Raw genomic sequence first — 16,267 nt, 5'->3', positions numbered from 1 at the left:
ATGAAGGACTCCCCCGAGCTAGGCAGATAAGACCAGATAGTTCCACCACCATTATCCTCCCTACACTTAACACCCTCCTCCCTGCTACCACACCCAGTCTTCCTTACCCCAATCACCCTTTTCATCTACCCCTGCCTCCCTCCCATCCCATCTCCCCCTACAACCCCCTTCCCCCCTCCTCCCCCTCCCGCCTCTCACTTCGGGTCCACACTCCATTAGTTGTCCACTGAGAAATATGAATATAATAGGCGTGGCATTACGCCTAACTGTGCACGGAGGACGAGGCGACGTGTCCGGAATACGAAACAACGGCGCGGAAGAGGAGGCGCCTACACATAATGGAGAGAAGAGTAGTTGAGGAGTAGGGGCAGGGGAAGAATAACTAGGAGGAGGTACAAAGATGATAAAGATGAGGGAGGATAAATCGGTGTAGGAGGAAGAGGAGGAGTCTAGAGATGATAAAGATGAGGAGTGAGAGAATAGGAGCAGGACTTGAAGTGCTCACAGACGTTGTGAAGATTGTGAACCATATCCGAGGGAGCGCAACAACTTCAAGGATTTCTAAAGTGCTTTGTGAAGAAATGGGCTCTGTCTTCTTTGTTCTCCTGTTTCACACGGAGGTACGTTGGCTCTCACGTGGCAAAGTTCTGAATCGCGTGCTGCAACTTCGAGAGGAAATAACGATGTTGCTGCAAGAAGGTCGAACCTCGAAAGAAAATCTTCTTCACGAAATGATGCAAGATGACTGTTTCGTAACAAAAGTTGCCTACTTGGCTGATTTCTTCTCTGAAGTGAATTCCCTGAATATTTCACTCCAAGGAAACCTTGCAATGCTGCACACAGTTCGTGACAAAGTGGCAATATTCAAGTGTAAGATTCAACTTTACGTGAAAAGAGTTCAGGACAGTGACACAACTTTCTTCCCTCTATGACAACTATCCTAGATTCTATGGCAGAATCTGAATGCAGTTTCCGTGAGGAGATCTCGGCTCATCTTCTGCCAGTGATTGGAGAGGACCTAACACCCCCACAAAGTGACGATGCAAATCAACAACAAAGAAATAATGGGAATAAAAGTTTCATCCTCACACCACTCAGCAACGATCAAAGAAGCAACGATGAAACAGAGCGACCCAACGAAATATCAAAAAATAAAAAATAAAGCAGCATCAGGATTAGCGTCCCGTTGGCAAGACACAAACACCGCCGAGGCTCGGAGGAGGAGGAGGCGGCGGCGGCTCCCTCACGCCTGGCGCCGGGAAGATGCTTGCTGCTGTCTGCCGTGACTCTGGCGGCGGTGATGACGCAGGAGGCCTCTGGTGCCGAGACACGGGCGTTCAGAGCGGCCAAGACTGCGGCCCAGCACCACCCCCGGCCCGGCCAGGCATTCATCGAGGCCAACTGTACCCGACACTTGTGCCCTAATGTAACGCACGGTGCCCGACCTTAAGACCCCTAACTACTAACGACGCCTCCGAGCGAGCCCTCCCCCTCCTTTATATTCAACCAAATGAAACCTAACTTAATCCTCTGAGACGTCCACTCCCATACGTAGGGCTAATTAGGACAGGTGAACTCCTCAGGCAGCTCAACACAGTGTCCATCAACAGCTCCAAGGTATGTCGGCATGTGAAAGAGTATTGGTAGAGGATGGAGAAGTCTGCAGAATCCTCACTTTACAGCAGGCATAAGTGCATGTAGCAAATCCTGAGTGACAATGACTGTCGCTTAACCCCGTCAGTGTCCGGCCCAGCTCAGCATGCCAAGAACACCCCTACAGGAGAACAGCTAGGCAGTTGACAGTAGGACAGAAGAGGCTTGTAGGGAAGAATAAATGTCATGGTGAGCAAACTATAGAATCACACCCTTTTTAACCTGAAACCACAGGTAATTCCAGAGTTGGGTGTGCTCAGAAATAGTTTTCATTGTCAGTGATACAGTAATTGTCATTTGCTACCCTTTCTGTCATGAGTTATTTTTCATATGTTCATTACTGTTCATAATTTGTTTTAATAACTGAGCTCATTTGTGACTCCTTGCCCTGTGTCTGCAAGGAACTGGGGAGGTGATTATGGTGTCATTAAACTTATTATTATTATTATTATTATTATTATTATTATTATTATTATTATTATTATTATCATCACTGAGATCCATGAAAGCAGGTCAAGGGAGGATAGAAAAATGCTACAGACCCAAACCCTTAATGAGCAGACATGGATATAAAGGAGAAAAATCGAAGAAGGGAGTCAAACCCAGTGCCTGGTGAGTTGCCTGACAGCCATAACCTTTCTCCAGGAATGGTGGGACATCCGGCACAGCAAGGATGGGCTGGCGGAGGAGGAGCTGTCCATGAGTGGCTGCAGAGTGGTGTGGTCCCGAGGTCAGGCTGGCCGAGTGGGGTCCCGGCAGGTTGTCAAGTGCACGACCTGAGACTCGGCTGTGATACATGCCATGCTCGCCTCCTCCTACACCTGCCCAGACCAACCGTCCCTGCTGGGAGAACCTGTCCCTCAAGAACCCACAGGTGACCTTTGCTCTTTGACCATTAGTAATATAAGTATGAGGTTGCCAGACCAGACTGATAGACTCTTTTTTATTACAAGGGCAAAAACAAAGACGACAGCAACACACTGCTTCCAACAAAGGTGTAAAGAACGGGAGGCCAAGAGCTGTGTGGCCTCCAATCACCACCCGCCGAGGGAAGCCTTTTTTTTTCTTTTTTTTTTATTTTTTATATTTTTTTACATCAAAGGAGACGGCTCAAGGGCAACAAAAAGAGTGCATAGAAAAAAAAATCCGGCTCCTCACCGCTCCGTGTTCTTGCTCTTATTTACGGATGTATTTATTTACTCATTCTTTTTTTTGTTCATTATTATTTTTTTTCTGCCGCGTGGTGTAATAATGCTGTGGTGGTTCTCTCTTTTTTTTTTCTTCATCCGCATCACTCTCCCATTCATCCTTGACCTTTCCTTTACCATCATTGTCATCCACCTCGTCCTAGTTACAGTAGAGCCCCATTCAGCGCGAGAATTAGGTGGATGAAGCGGCCGCGCTAACTGAATAAAGTAACCAATATGAAAAAAAATATTTGGTGCAGACGTGGGTCTGACTTTTGGGTTTGATAATTACTCAAAATAATCACTCACATTAAAAAAACAACCCTACGATTGGCTGGGCTCTGAAAACACACTTGTGATTCGCTGGGAGTCCGGTGACGTCATCGCCGGCGCTCACCCGGCCAGCGGCCTCGCTGCCTTAAGGCAGTGTGTCACACTGGCTGTTTTCTTCTAACCGTTGTGGCTACTGGCAACGCCCGTGCACCCATCCAGGAGCGAGTTGTCGGTTCACCGTAACTTGGTGTCACACTGAGCCCTTTTCTTCCCACCGCTTTGGCGGCAGCTTGGACAACCGGCAAGTCCAAATTTTCCTGGTGTGCATCACACACAGCCAAGGTCAGTTGCCCGTATCCACATCCACAACGTAAACAAAGCACTTGCCCTGTATCAACATGGCGTAAAGTAAGGGCTCTCGCAGCTTGTGCCGCGCATCATGGCAGCTTGGCGCAATTTTCAAAACTCAGTCGTGGTGGCTGCTCGCGCTAACTGAGGCTTTCGCGCTAATTATTTTTTTCCTTGGTAGATGGTGGCTTGTGCTAATTGATCTCGCGCTAACTGAGGCTTTCACACTAATTAATTTTTTTCTCGGTAGATGGTGGCTTGTGCTAATTGATCTTGCGCTAAGTGAGGCTTTCACGCTAATTAATTTTTTCCTTGGTAGATGTTGGCTTCTGCTAATTGATCTTGCGCTAAGTGGGGCTCTACTGTACTTTTTTTTTCTTCATCCGCTTTGCTCTCCCATTCATCCATTTCCTTGTTCTCTCATTTACTGTCATTGTCATCCACCTCGTTCTAGTTACCTTTTTATTTTCCTTCATCCACATCACTTTTTCTTATTTTTTTATTTTCCCTTCGACGCTCTCATTTACCGTCACAAGGATTACCTTTTGTTCTCGTACGCAGTCTTCCATCTGTTGCACTCTTCTGGGTGTGACCAAGCTATTGTGTTTATTTGTATATCTACAATATTTACTTATTCATTTTTTATTTATTATGTATTTTTACTGTTGCAGGTTCAATCACACACTCTGCGAAGCTTACGTGGAGGAAAACTGGTCTCCCGGCCAGGTGGTCACCAACCTTGTGGCCACGGACCTTGATGCCTGGGACCTGGGCAAGCTGAGATACACCGTCCTGCACCAGACCTCAGAAGCAGCCGTCACCATGAACAAGGAAGGTAGAGAAAGACTGAATCTACTTCTACTCTTGAAAGAGATTCGTATGGAGGTTTTACGCATTAATGTTATTGTTCATAGTTATAGTGGAAGTAGTAGTAGTAGTAGGAGGAGGAGGAGCAGGGAAAGGCAGCAGAATAAAGAACTAAAGAAGGAGAAAAAAAAGAGCTGGAAACCTGCCTTTTTTCCCTCCCACATATCATTGAAGTTTTCCCTGAGATCATATTACAGTAACTTATCTCTTGACCTGCATCTCATACCTCAAGAAAACACATCACTAGAGCATGCTGTTGTGAGGCCTTGATTGAAAGACACCCTAAACTTAACCTAACCTAACAAAACCCTGAACAGTTACCATACATCTTGACTCGGAAAACTCATATTTGCTTCCTTACTAATGAGACTTTCTATATAACAAAGAGAGGCCATTCTTTGTTGATTCATATTGAAAGACACCCTAAACTTAACCTAACCTAACAAAACCCTCAACAGTTACCATACATCTTGACTCGGAAAACTCATATTTGCTTCCTTACTAATGAGACTTTCTATATAACAAAGTGAGGCCATTCTTTGTTGATTCATATTGAAAGACACCCTAAACTTAACCTAACCTAACAAAACCCTCAACAGTTACCATACATCTTGACTCAGAAAACTCATATTTGCTTCCTTACTAATGAGACTTTCTATATAACAAAGAGAGGCCATTCTTTGTTGATTCATATTGAAAGACACCCTAAACTTAACCTAACCTAACAAAACCCTCAACAGTTACCATACATCTTGACTCAGAAAACTCATATTTGCTTCCTTACTAATGAGACTTTCTATATTACAATGTGAGGTCATTCTTTGTTGATTCATATTGAAAGACACCCTAAACTCAACATAACCTAACAAAACCCTCAACAGTTACCATACATCTTGACTCAGAAAACTCATATTTGCTTCCTTAGTAATGAGACTTTCTATATTACAATGTGAGGCCATTCTTTGTTGATTCATATTGAAAGACACCCTAAACTTAACCTAACCTAACAAAACCCTGAACAGTTACCATACATCTTGACTCGGAAAACTCATATTTGCTTCCTAACTAATGAGACTTTCTGTATAACAAAGTAGGGTCATTCTTTGTTGATTCATATTGAAAGACACCCTAAACTTAACCTAACCTAACAAAGCCCTTAATAATTACCATACATCTTGACTCAGAAAACTCACATTTGCTTCCTTAGTAATGAGACTTTCTATATAACAAAGAGAGGCCATTCTTTGTTAATTCATATTGAAAGACACCCTAAACTTAACCTAACCTAACAAAACCCTGAATAATTACCATACACTTGACCCAGAAAACTCATATTTGCTTCCTTAATAATGAAACTTTCTATATAACAATGTGAGGTCATTCTTTGTGTATTTATACCATATAGACTTCACCCCTTTCCAGGCAGTCTATACACTGAGACACCCCTGAATCGCGAGTCCCTGCCCGTGCACAGCCTCAAGGTGTCCGTGATGGACGAAGAGATCCAGGCCAGCTTCACGGTGGTGTGCGACATGAACAAAAACCCACCAGTCTTTACGCTGCCGGAGTACCAGGCGAACATCATGGCTCCCAGGACGACCATTCTTAAGGTGGGGAACAGGGAGGAGAATATAGGGAAAGAGGAAGAGAAGCAGAGAAAAAAAGGGGGAAGGGGAGGAGAAAAAAAGAGATGAGGAAGAGGAAGAGAAAAATCAAGCCTCTGTGTTGGATAGTGGAGTGTTTCCCATGTGGTATTGGTGTGCTGGATATCCCTTCACTGGTAGCCTGGTAACATACACTCCCAGGTCTTTCTCTGCCTCTGTGGTGGATAGTGGAGTGTTTCCCATGTGGTATTGGTGTGCTGGATATCCCCTCCCAAGGTGCAGGACTTAAAACTTCATTGAATTGTAGCAGCCACTTTTTGTTCCATTCCTGTAGCTTGGTGATGTCTTCTTATAGGAAATCCACAGTCAAAGGGTTAAATTCATTGTCATTATTTTTGCAGCCAGGAGAAAGCCAGAAATTACAAGAGGTTAATATGCCTTCTCTCTAGGTCATTGGTGTTAAGCTCACCGGGGAGCTGAGCAGTTGGACATCACCCAAAGACATCATATTGAAGGTCGCTGGAATTCTGACAGTTAAAGGCGGCACCGGGGCAATTGTTGAATATTTGGGGCCTGGCGTGGACTCCATCTCCTGCACCGGCATGGCCACGATATGCAACATGGGCGCCGAGATCGGTAAGGTGTGAAGGGGCTTCGTGGTGCAGTGGTTAGCATGCTCAGCTCACAGCCGAGAGAGTTTTATGACCCTGGTGGTAGTGTGACCCTTCTTCTGTACCATGAACCTCAAGAAACACTTATTAGAACCCAGAGAGCCTGAGTTCGATTCCCCGGCAGAGTGGAAAAATTTGGGCGGCTTTTCCGATACCCTACGCCCCTGTCCACCCAGCAGTGTACCAGGCATTAATGGGGGGTTGTGTCCCGTCTCCTGGGGTCTGTTCCCTTCTCCTATAATTCCTTCCCCTTCTGTCTCTCTCCAGCATATGACCACAGATGTTGCGCCCACTAAGCAAAACTTTCCAACTGTTCCCTTCTCCTAGAATTCCTTCCCCTTCTGTGTCTCTCCGGCATGTGACCACAGATGTTGCGCCCACTAAGCAAAACTTTCCAACTGTTCCCTTCTCCTATAATTCCTTCCCCTTCTGTCTCTTTCCAGCATATGGCCACAGATGTTGCGCCCACTAAGCAAAACTTTCCAACTGTCCCCTTCTCCTATAATTCCTTCCCCTTCTGTCTCTCTCCAGCATATGGCCACAGATGTTGTGCCCACTAAGCAAAACTTTCCAACTGTTCCCTTCTCCTAGAATTCCTTCCCCTTCTGTGTCTCTCCGGCATGTGACCACAGATGTTGCACCCACTAAACAAAACTTTCCAACCCTTTCCTCATCAAACTTATTTACCAACTTGTACAGTGCAATCAAATCTCCTCTCTCCCTTCTTTGTTCCAGTGTCGTCAAGTCCATCTCCCTCAATGTCTTCATACGTCATATTCGAGAGTTCTGGGACCATTTTGTTGCAATTCTCTGTCTTGAGTCCAACATAATCTTCCTTTGTATAGTTTTTCATTTTTTCCTTATATGCCTCATCTTGGTATTCAAATCCTTCCATAGTTTTCATCTGTCATAGTTGATGCCATTCTTTCCTAAGGGGCACTCGTGACTGACTCCTTCATCTAACTCAACATTTTTTGTGAAAATTAGGTCAAGTCTTGATGGTTGGTCATCTCCTCTTAGCCTTGTTTCTCCTTTAACCCACTGCATCAACAGATTATCACATCAGGTGTGTGTGTGTGTGTGTGTGTGTGTGTGTGTGTGTGTTTAGCTAGTTGTTGTATTTACCTAGTTGTAGTTTTATAGGGCCTGGGCTTGACGTTCGTGTGGTCCCGTCTCTGTATCTACATTTATCCAACTTTTCCTTGAAGCTTTGCACACTCCTTTCTGATACTACATCCTCACTTAGTCTGTTCCAAACCTCTGTACTTCTTTGCGGGAAGCTATATTTCTTTATGTCTCTCAAGCATCTTCCCTTCCTCAATTTTTGACTGTGTCCTCTTGTGTTCCTGGTGGTAATTTCTTCTTTTAGTGGTAACTCCTCATTGTCTACTTCTTCCATTTTGCTCAATAATTTGTAGATTTGTATTAGGTCTCCCGTTTCTCTTCTTTGTTCTAGTGTTGGTAAGTCCATTTCCTTTAGTCTCTCCTCGTATGTCAATCCCTCCAGCTCTGGAACCATTTTTGTTGCCATCTTTTGTATTCTTTCCAGTTTCTTTATGTGTTTCTTCTTATGGGGAGACCACACTGCCTCTGCATGTGTGTGTGTGTGTGTGTGTGTGTGTGTGTAAGATTGACTGACTGATGAATGAATGACTGTGAGATTAAGGCTGGTATTACAAGACACTTTCCCTGCTCACATCAGCTACTTCTAAAGGTCAAAGGGGGATATCAGTCAGGTTCTAATGAGTGTTTTTCAGGCTCATGGTACAGAAGAAGGGTTAAACTACCACCAGGGTCATAAAACCACCCCTGGAAATGCCCACAACTCCTGCGAAAGCCTTGTCAAATATGTGTTCTTGGGCGGCTAAATGTCTAATAATGCGACCCTAAGTAAATAACTTCCTGATGGAGTGGATGATTGACTTGGCATCTTGTAGCTTTACTCTCAGCCATTTCAAGTTCCCGACTGATGTACTAACACCCTCAGATTGGCTACAGTGAAGGTCGTGGCAGAGAGTGTACTCAAACTCCTACTGTGAGCTACTTCTGCTGCCTGCGCCCTCACCACCCCTGTGAAGGACGCCCAGCTGACCCAACCCTCCTCGGTGAGTCTGTCCCACTTAATGTTGCAAGAGTTATCCGGTATACCTTCACTCTCTCATGCTTTCCCTATGTCCTGTGCTGTCCAACTTAATAATGTGAGAGTTAACTGGTGTTTTCACTACCATCTTTTTAGAGAGTCTGATTAAAAAACTAATGCAGGAGTTGTGGTGTTTTTTGTTCCTGTTGAGTGCCTGGACTTACCAGCTGTCTTGTGCTGTCCAACTTATTAATGCAAGAGTCATGGTGTTATTTGTTCCTGTTGGGTGCCTGGACCTATCAGCTGTCTTGTGCTGTCCAGCTTATTAATGCAAGAGTTGGCCTGTATCTTCACTCTTAACCCCTTCACTACGGCCGGGCCAAAACAGCGCCCCGTGCCATATCCGGGATCGCCACGCGCGCCAAATTTCAAATGTTGCTATTGAATATAACAAGTTTTCAGCCATACGCTCAACATAATCATCATGTATTATATAAGAAAACATGCAGAGTGGATCGTATTGGCTATACAGGCAGTGCCACACGTGGCCACTTGGTGAACTGTCAAAGCAGTACTTTCCATAGAATTCAAGTTATGTACTAGAGTGGATCTGAGGCTGCCTCCAGGATACAAGGCCTTGGCAGAGTCACCGCTCTGAGCCTACGACCACTCACTTATTACCTCGACACGATTTCCTGACACTACTATTTGACCTGGAGAAAAACTGAAATCGGGCAGGAGCGAAGCGTGTGCAATATCATCGGCTTGGAGCGATGGCGGCACCATGGCCGTGTATGTATCTCGGAGACAGCTTCAGACACACACTATTCTATAACTTGAAATCTATGGAAAGTACAGCTTGGAGTTGAGTGGCCATATGCCTGTATAGCCAATGCAGTCCATTAAATGGTGCACATAAAGAAACTCACTACGGCCGGGCCAAAACAGCACGCCGCGCCGTATCCGGGATCGCCGCGCGCCAAATTTCAAATGTCGCTATTAAATATAACAAGTTTTCAGCCATAAACTCAACAGAATCATCATGTATTATATAAGAAAACATGCAGAATTAAATGGGGCATATAAAGAAACATAAATTAATTGATAATTTTGAGATGTAAGCAAAAATATAGAGATAAAATAACTTGTATATTGGTTAAAGCGAGCCAGGACGCAGTATGCGCATCCTGGGATGTGGTACGGGGCACGCAGGGACACAGTATACACGTCCTCGTGTTGTAGGGGTTAAGCCTTCCCTGTGTCCTGTGCTGTCACCTCTGTAATGCAAGTGGTGGACAATATGAGATACCCTTTGCCTCACAGTTAATGGCCACATAATGAGGTAGAGGAATGAGATAAAATTCATATAAAGCCGTATTTTTGAAAAGGGGAAGGGAGGACTCACCTGATAAAAGATGGCTTTATTTTGTACACTTTTTACTCCTTTTTGAATAAGAACATAGCAGGCAGTAGCTTATCCAGTAGACTATTAGTGCTGCCTCGGAGAATCTTGGAACCATTTGCTGAACTGAGTGCAGACCAACGTGGCTCACGTGAAGCACTTACGAGACTTGGCAACAGAAAACTCCTCAGTTGTATCCTTGACGTGCTAATTTCCCTCAGTGACTCGTGCTGCTCAGTACTCATTAGAGAGAGGTGGTTCAATCTTGTTTGAACCATACTGACTCTTACTTCTTGAGTCTAGTTAATTTTGGAAAGGAGCGTTCACCACTGCAGTTGGTAACCATTAGAGTTAAATAAATCTTCAACGCGATCTCGACATTAGGAGAACAAAACCCAAAAGAATGAGCAACTCTCAGACGATACAATGTCATCTCGTAAAGGTCTTGTTGAGATCCAGCAACAGTACAGCCGGATCGGACCGCAACAGCACTGATCCAATATTTCCCAAAATATATAAGGTACGTCAAGTTTGCAGTATATTGACAGGCCAACATTCGCTGCAGATTTATCTTTACTCAATGTTATGATAACCCCTCGAATGTTGGTCTGTGAATGTGCCGGCAACTTAACGTACACCTATTGAATACACACCAGCAGTGCGGTCGCTTCTGAAAATAAAAAAACTATTTTATACCCCTTTGTCATCACGATATATTATTATACTCAACACCCTACCAACGTACTACTGGCTTACTCATGAGTACAGATACTATTGATGAGAGGCCAAAACTCACACTTAGATTCAGCTGTGCACTTGTGCCTCGACCGCCATTAAAGCTTTTTTCTGTTATTGATATTTAATATAATCTATACTACTAAACTTTTATCTGCATTAATAGGTTAAGTATATTATGTATAACACACCCCTAACTTACCCTACAGACAGTCAAGGAAATACACATTTTAACCCGTCCGCTGCAATTGGCACGGATTTGGCTTTCACTGGTAGCCTGGTGAACTTATACTCCCAGGTCTTTCTCTGCCTCTGTGGTGGATAGTGGAGTGTTTCCCATGTGGTATTGGTGTGCTGGATATCCCTTCATGGTTCGCCTGGTAACATACACTCCCAGGTCTTTCTCTGCCTCTGTGGTGGATAGTGGAGTGTTTCCCATGTGGTATTGGTGTGCTGGATATCCCTTCACTGGTAGCCTGGTAACATACACTCCCAGGTCTTTCTCTGGCTCTGTGGTGGATAGTGGAGTGTTTCCCATATGGTATTGGTGTGCTGGATATCCCTTCACTGGTAGCCTGGTAACATACACTCCCAGGTCTTTCTCTGCCTCTGTGGTGGATAGTGGAGTGTTTCCCATATGGTGGTATTGGTGTGCTGGATATCCCCTCCCAAGGTGCAGGACTGCATTTTTCTTCATTGAATTGTAGCAGCCACTTTTTGCTCCACTCCTGTAGCTTGGTGAGGTCTTCTTGTAGGAAATCCGTAGTCAAGGGGTTAAGAGAATCCATCGCCAGGACCTTCATGCTATTCAATTTACACATGTTTATGTCTGCTGGAGCCTTGGGTCCAGCTGCAACACCCACAAGTCCGGATCTGGACCGCGGGCCGCCAGTTGAGTTGGGAAGCCCTGGACTATATGCCGTATATGGTGTACTACAATGCCAGGCTTATTATACTATGCCCTAGTGAAGTTTCCTATATTTTCTTATCCCGGAAGCAGCGACGGGCCAAATTTGTGCCGTGACATAAACCCCCCAAGATAGATGATACATAATCTGATCACAAATGCTTTGATATATATTATGGAATGGTTTGTGTAAGGGGTGATTTTTTTTCATTTTTCTCGCTTAGAGGGACCATTAAGAAACATGATCCCGCAGCTACCGGGTTATATATAGTAATATCATATATAATAATATTACAAAAAATTAGGAAAATGAGTAATTATTTTGTCTCAGCCTTCTGTGCCTAAGGGCAAAAACTTTAGTTACTAATTTTTTACGTTCCCGCGGGGCCTGTACCACGTGCTAAATGTGCTACTAGGTTAATTAACCCCTTGAATGCGGATTTCCTACAGTTAGACATCACCAAGCTACTGAAATGGAGCAAAAAGTGGCTGCTACAATTCAATGAAGAAAAATTTAAAGTCCTGCACCTTGGGAGGGGATATCCAGCACACCAATACCACATGGGAAAACACTCCACTATCCATCACAGAGGCAGAGAAAGACCTGGGAGTGTATGTTACCAGGCTACCAGTGAAGGTATATCCAGCACACCAATACCACATGGGAAACACTCCACTATCCACCACAGAGGCAGAGAAAGACCTGGGAGTGTATGTTACCAGGCTACCAGTGAAGGGATATCCAGCACACCAATACCACAGTGGAAACACTCCACTATCCACCACAGAGGCAGAGAAAGACCTGGGAGTGTATGTTACCAGGCTACCAGTGAAGGGATATCCAGCACACCAATACCACATGGGAAACACTCCACTATCCACCACAGAGTCAGAGAAAGACCTGGGAGTGTATGTTACCAGGCTACCAGTGAAGGGATATCCAGCACACCAATACCACATGGGAAAAACAACCACTATCCACCACAGAGGCAGAGAAAGACCTGGGAGTGTATGTTACCAGGCTACCAGTGAAGGGATATCCAGCACACCAATACCACATGGGAAACACTCCACTATCCACCACAGAGGCAGAGAAAGACCTGGGAGTGTATGTTACCAGGCTACCAGTGAAGGGATATCCAGCACACCAATACCACATGGGAAACACTCCACTATCCACCACAGAGGCAGAGAAAGACCTGGGAGTGTATGTTACCAGGCTACCAGTGAAGGGATATCCAGCACACCAATACCACATGGGAAACACTCCACTATCCACCACAGAGGCAGAGAAAGACCTGGGAGTGTATGTTACCAGGCTACCAGTGAAGGGATATCCAGCACACCAATACCACATGGGAAACACTCCACTATCCACCACAGAGGCAGAGAAAGACCTGGGAGTGTATGTTACCAGGCTACCAGTGAAGGGATATCCAGCACACCAATACCACATGGGAAACACTCCACTATCCACCACAGAGGCAGAGAACGACCTGGTTTGTATGTTACCAGGCTACCAGTGAAGGGATATCCAGCACACCAATACCACATGGGAAACACTCCACTACCCACCACAGAGGCAAGAAAGACCTGGGAGTGTATGTTACCAGGCTACCAGTGAAGGGATACCCAGCACACCAATACCACATGGGAAACACCACTATCCACCACAGAGGCAGAGAAGGACCTGGGACTATATGTTACCAGGCTACCAGGGAAGGCCAAATCTGTGCCAATCAAAGCGGACGGGTTAAACCGACACTGAGTCACTTGGGGCCATAAACTTACTCACCAATACCCTTATACTGACTCACTATGTTACATAATAAGAACCACTACCAGGGCTGCACATATGAATCTTACCAGGGCACACACTAATAATTATTTGTCCTGGTAGTGTGGCTAATTCTTCTGGCTCCGTGGTGTAGTGGTTAGCATGCCTACCTATGAATCTGCCGGCCAGGTTGGAATCCCCCTCCCTGAACAGTCATTTAATTGTAGCCCACTTATGAATTTTCCCCCAGAACATTTGAGTAAGAGTTAATTTTGTCATATGTAGGTGAGTAAGGTTATGTGATGTTCATCCTTCCTTTCAGGCGGGCTAGATGTACCAAGTGTTAGACCTTAATGTATAGCTATCTAGTTGTATCTCTCTCTCTCTCTCTCTCTCTCTCTCTCTCTCTCTCTCTCTCTCTCTCTCTCTCTCTCTCTCTCTCTCTCTCTCTCTCTCTCTCTCTCTCTCTCTCTCTCTCTCTCTCTCTCTCTCTCTCTCTCTCTCTCTCTCTCTCTCTCTCTCTCTCTCTCTCTCTCTCTCTCTCTCTCTCTCTCTCTCTCTCTCTCTCTCTCTCTCTCTCTCTCTCTCTCTCTCTCTCTCTCTCTCTACCTCCTCTTTCCCTCCCCCCCATCTCTCTCTCTCTCTCTCTGTCTCAATCTTTTTATTTCCTTCATCATTTCTCTCCCTTCCTTCCTTCCTTCCTTCCCAGTGTTCCTTCGTCCACCCTCATACCTTCCTTCCTTCCTTCCTTTTCATTGTCATTCTCCCTTGTGATGTTTTCCTTTCCTTCCTCCAGTGTGCCCCTGAGAGCTCCCTGCAGCACAGCGAGTCTCTTCTTGGACGGCTCAGAGGCACAGAAGATGTAGCCAGACTTGCCGGCCAAACCCGAGGGTGAGTCCACACCCTGAGACACTTATGTTAGCCTGTCTGTCTGTCTGCCTCAACAACCCTCACCTCGTACAGGAAACTGTTAATTAAAAGATGAGACACTTTTTGTTAGTCTGTCTACTTAAAATTAATCTTGTCTTGGTCTGTTTACTTGGTCTAGACACAGAAAGTAATGACATCAAGATAATTATGGAACAACAATGAGAATAAGTCACACATCTGCCCAAAAAATACTCAGACTCGTGTGATATATATATATATATATATATATATATATATATATATATATATATATATATATATATATATATATATATATATATATATATATATATATATATATATATACACACATACATACATACAGCAGTGGGTCTCAGCAGGCCTGGCAGACCATGGTGTTGTGGAGTCACTCAGTACAAGTATATTACATTGTCAATATCTAGGTAGGCAGGGAAATTTAAGTCCCCTGTGTGTGTGTGTGTGTGTGTGTGTGTGTTTTCTATGTAATATTATACATTCTCTCTCTCTCTCTCCCCCTTCTACTTATAATTTCTTCTCCCTTTTCCTCCACTTACCTTCTTCCTCTTCCTTACCTCCTTCCTTCCTTCCTCCTCCTTTCTTTCTCTTCCTCTGCTCATTACATTTTCTCTTCCTTCTTCCTCCCTCCATTTGGTTCTCTCCCTTTTTTCCTCCTCCTCCTCTTCTTCCTCTTTTTCTCATATTTATCTTCTTCAGCAGTTTCTCCTCCTCCTGTTATTGCATCTTCCTCTTTTTTCCTCATTTGGTCTCTCTCTTTCCTCTCCCTTCTATTTCTAATTTCTTCTCCATTTTCCTCCACTTACCTCCTTCCATTTAGTTCTCTCCCTTCCTCTTCTTTCTCTTCCTTGGATCATCACATTTTCTCTTCCTTCTTCCTCTTCCTTGCCTCCTTCCTCCCTCCATTTGGTTATCTCCCTTCCTTCCTCCTCCTTTATTCTCTTTCTCTGATCATCACATTTTCTCTTCCTTTTTTTCCTCTCTCATATTTCTCTTTTTAGCATAGTTTCTCCTCCTCCTCCTCCTTCTGTTATTGCATCTTCTTCATTTGGTATAGCTCTCTCTCTCCAATCCATTAATACAGTTATTCTCCTCAGGTGTGTGTTGATGTTGGGACCAAGAAGAAGAAGAGGAGGAAAAGGAGGAAGATGATGATAAAGGCAACAGGAAGATCAGAAGAAGAGGAGGAAGAATGGAAGAAGAGAAGAGAACACACACACACATATATATGACAAACACCTTTTTCTATATTTTTCATTTTTATTAGTCCATACAACATACATTAGCTATATACATATAATACAACATATGCATAACTATATACATTAGACCGTAGAGTGAGTGAGACTCGAGAGGCGAGATAGAGGTGCTCTCTCTCTCTCTCTCTCTCTCTCTCTCTCTCTCTCTCTCTCTCTCTCTCTCTCTCTCTCTCTCTCTCTCTCTCTCTCTCACCTCACCACAGCTCACAGGACCCTACAGATGTACCTCCCACAGTATGTTGACAACTGCCCACAGACACATATCCCCCCAGCCTCATGAAGGACCCCCTTCTCCTTCCCTCCCCCCCTAGCCAACATAGCACCCACATAGCCTTATCAAAGTTACTATGTATATGTATGTATGTGTGTTTTTCTATTAATGAAAAGTTAATTTGTAATGTTTGTGTGTTCTATTCCTATGAGAGAGAGAGGAAGAGAGGAAAAGGTAAAGAGGGAGAGAGAGAGAGGAGGTAAGGGAAGGAGAGAGATGAGAAAAGGAAAAGAAATAATGTAAGAAAGAACAAAGAAATTTACAGATAAAAGAGAGAGAAAGGTATCAGAAGGGAGAGGGAGAGAG

The 16,267-nt window shown here is 44.4% G+C and overlaps 1 protein-coding gene and 1 long non-coding RNA gene across 11 annotated transcripts; one reads left to right on the top strand and one right to left on the bottom strand.

Annotated features, from left to right (window-relative positions):
* Positions 1–1,201: 1,201 nt before the first annotated feature.
* On the top strand, positions 1,202–16,156 carry LOC126994553 (protocadherin Fat 1-like). 6 transcript variants are annotated; one of them, XM_050853883.1, is made up of 8 exons: positions 1,202–1,617; positions 2,299–2,527; positions 4,133–4,296; positions 5,751–5,938; positions 6,382–6,573; positions 8,591–8,708; positions 14,301–14,395; positions 15,529–16,156. In XM_050853883.1, exons 2-7 carry the CDS (start codon positions 2,301–2,303, stop codon positions 14,309–14,311), a joined length of 900 nt encoding a protein of 299 aa, XP_050709840.1. In that variant the 5' UTR covers positions 1,202–1,617; positions 2,299–2,300; the 3' UTR covers positions 14,312–14,395; positions 15,529–16,156. The 6 variants fall into 6 exon arrangements, with proteins under 6 accessions (XP_050709840.1, XP_050709841.1, XP_050709838.1 ...); XM_050853884.1 differs by having other exon boundaries at positions 1,202–1,842; XM_050853881.1 differs by lacking the exon at positions 1,202–1,617 and having other exon boundaries at positions 1,857–2,527.
* Positions 11,218–13,609, bottom strand: LOC126994555 (uncharacterized). Of its 5 annotated transcripts, XR_007749271.1 has the most exons (4): positions 13,418–13,609; positions 12,729–13,223; positions 12,530–12,628; positions 11,218–12,430 (listed from the first exon to the last, which is right to left on the bottom strand). It is a non-coding gene; the product is annotated as an uncharacterized LOC126994555 (long non-coding RNA). The 5 variants fall into 5 exon arrangements; XR_007749270.1 differs by having other exon boundaries at positions 11,218–12,596; positions 12,697–13,223; XR_007749267.1 differs by having other exon boundaries at positions 11,218–12,628.
* Positions 16,157–16,267: the final 111 nt, after the last annotated feature.

This window comes from Eriocheir sinensis, unplaced genomic scaffold (assembly GCF_024679095.1).
Source record: "Eriocheir sinensis breed Jianghai 21 unplaced genomic scaffold, ASM2467909v1 Scaffold819, whole genome shotgun sequence".
Classification (NCBI taxonomy): Eukaryota; Metazoa; Arthropoda; class Malacostraca; order Decapoda; family Varunidae; genus Eriocheir; species Eriocheir sinensis.
Note: the sequence above shows the minus strand (reverse complement) of the source record. Positions and strands in the feature narration are given on the sequence as shown.

Coding starts and splice junctions, on each gene's coding strand:
- LOC126994553 (XM_050853881.1), top strand. CDS start 2,217: ATGGATATAAAGGAGAAAAATCGAAGAAGGGAGTCAAACCCAGTGCCT. Junction 2,528..4,132: donor TGTCCCTCAAGAACCCACAG/GTGACCTTTGCT, acceptor TTACTGTTGCAG/GTTCAATCACACACTCTGCG. Junction 6,574..8,590: donor TGGGCGCCGAGATCGGTAAG/GTGTGAAGGGGC, acceptor TAACACCCTCAG/ATTGGCTACAGTGAAGGTCG.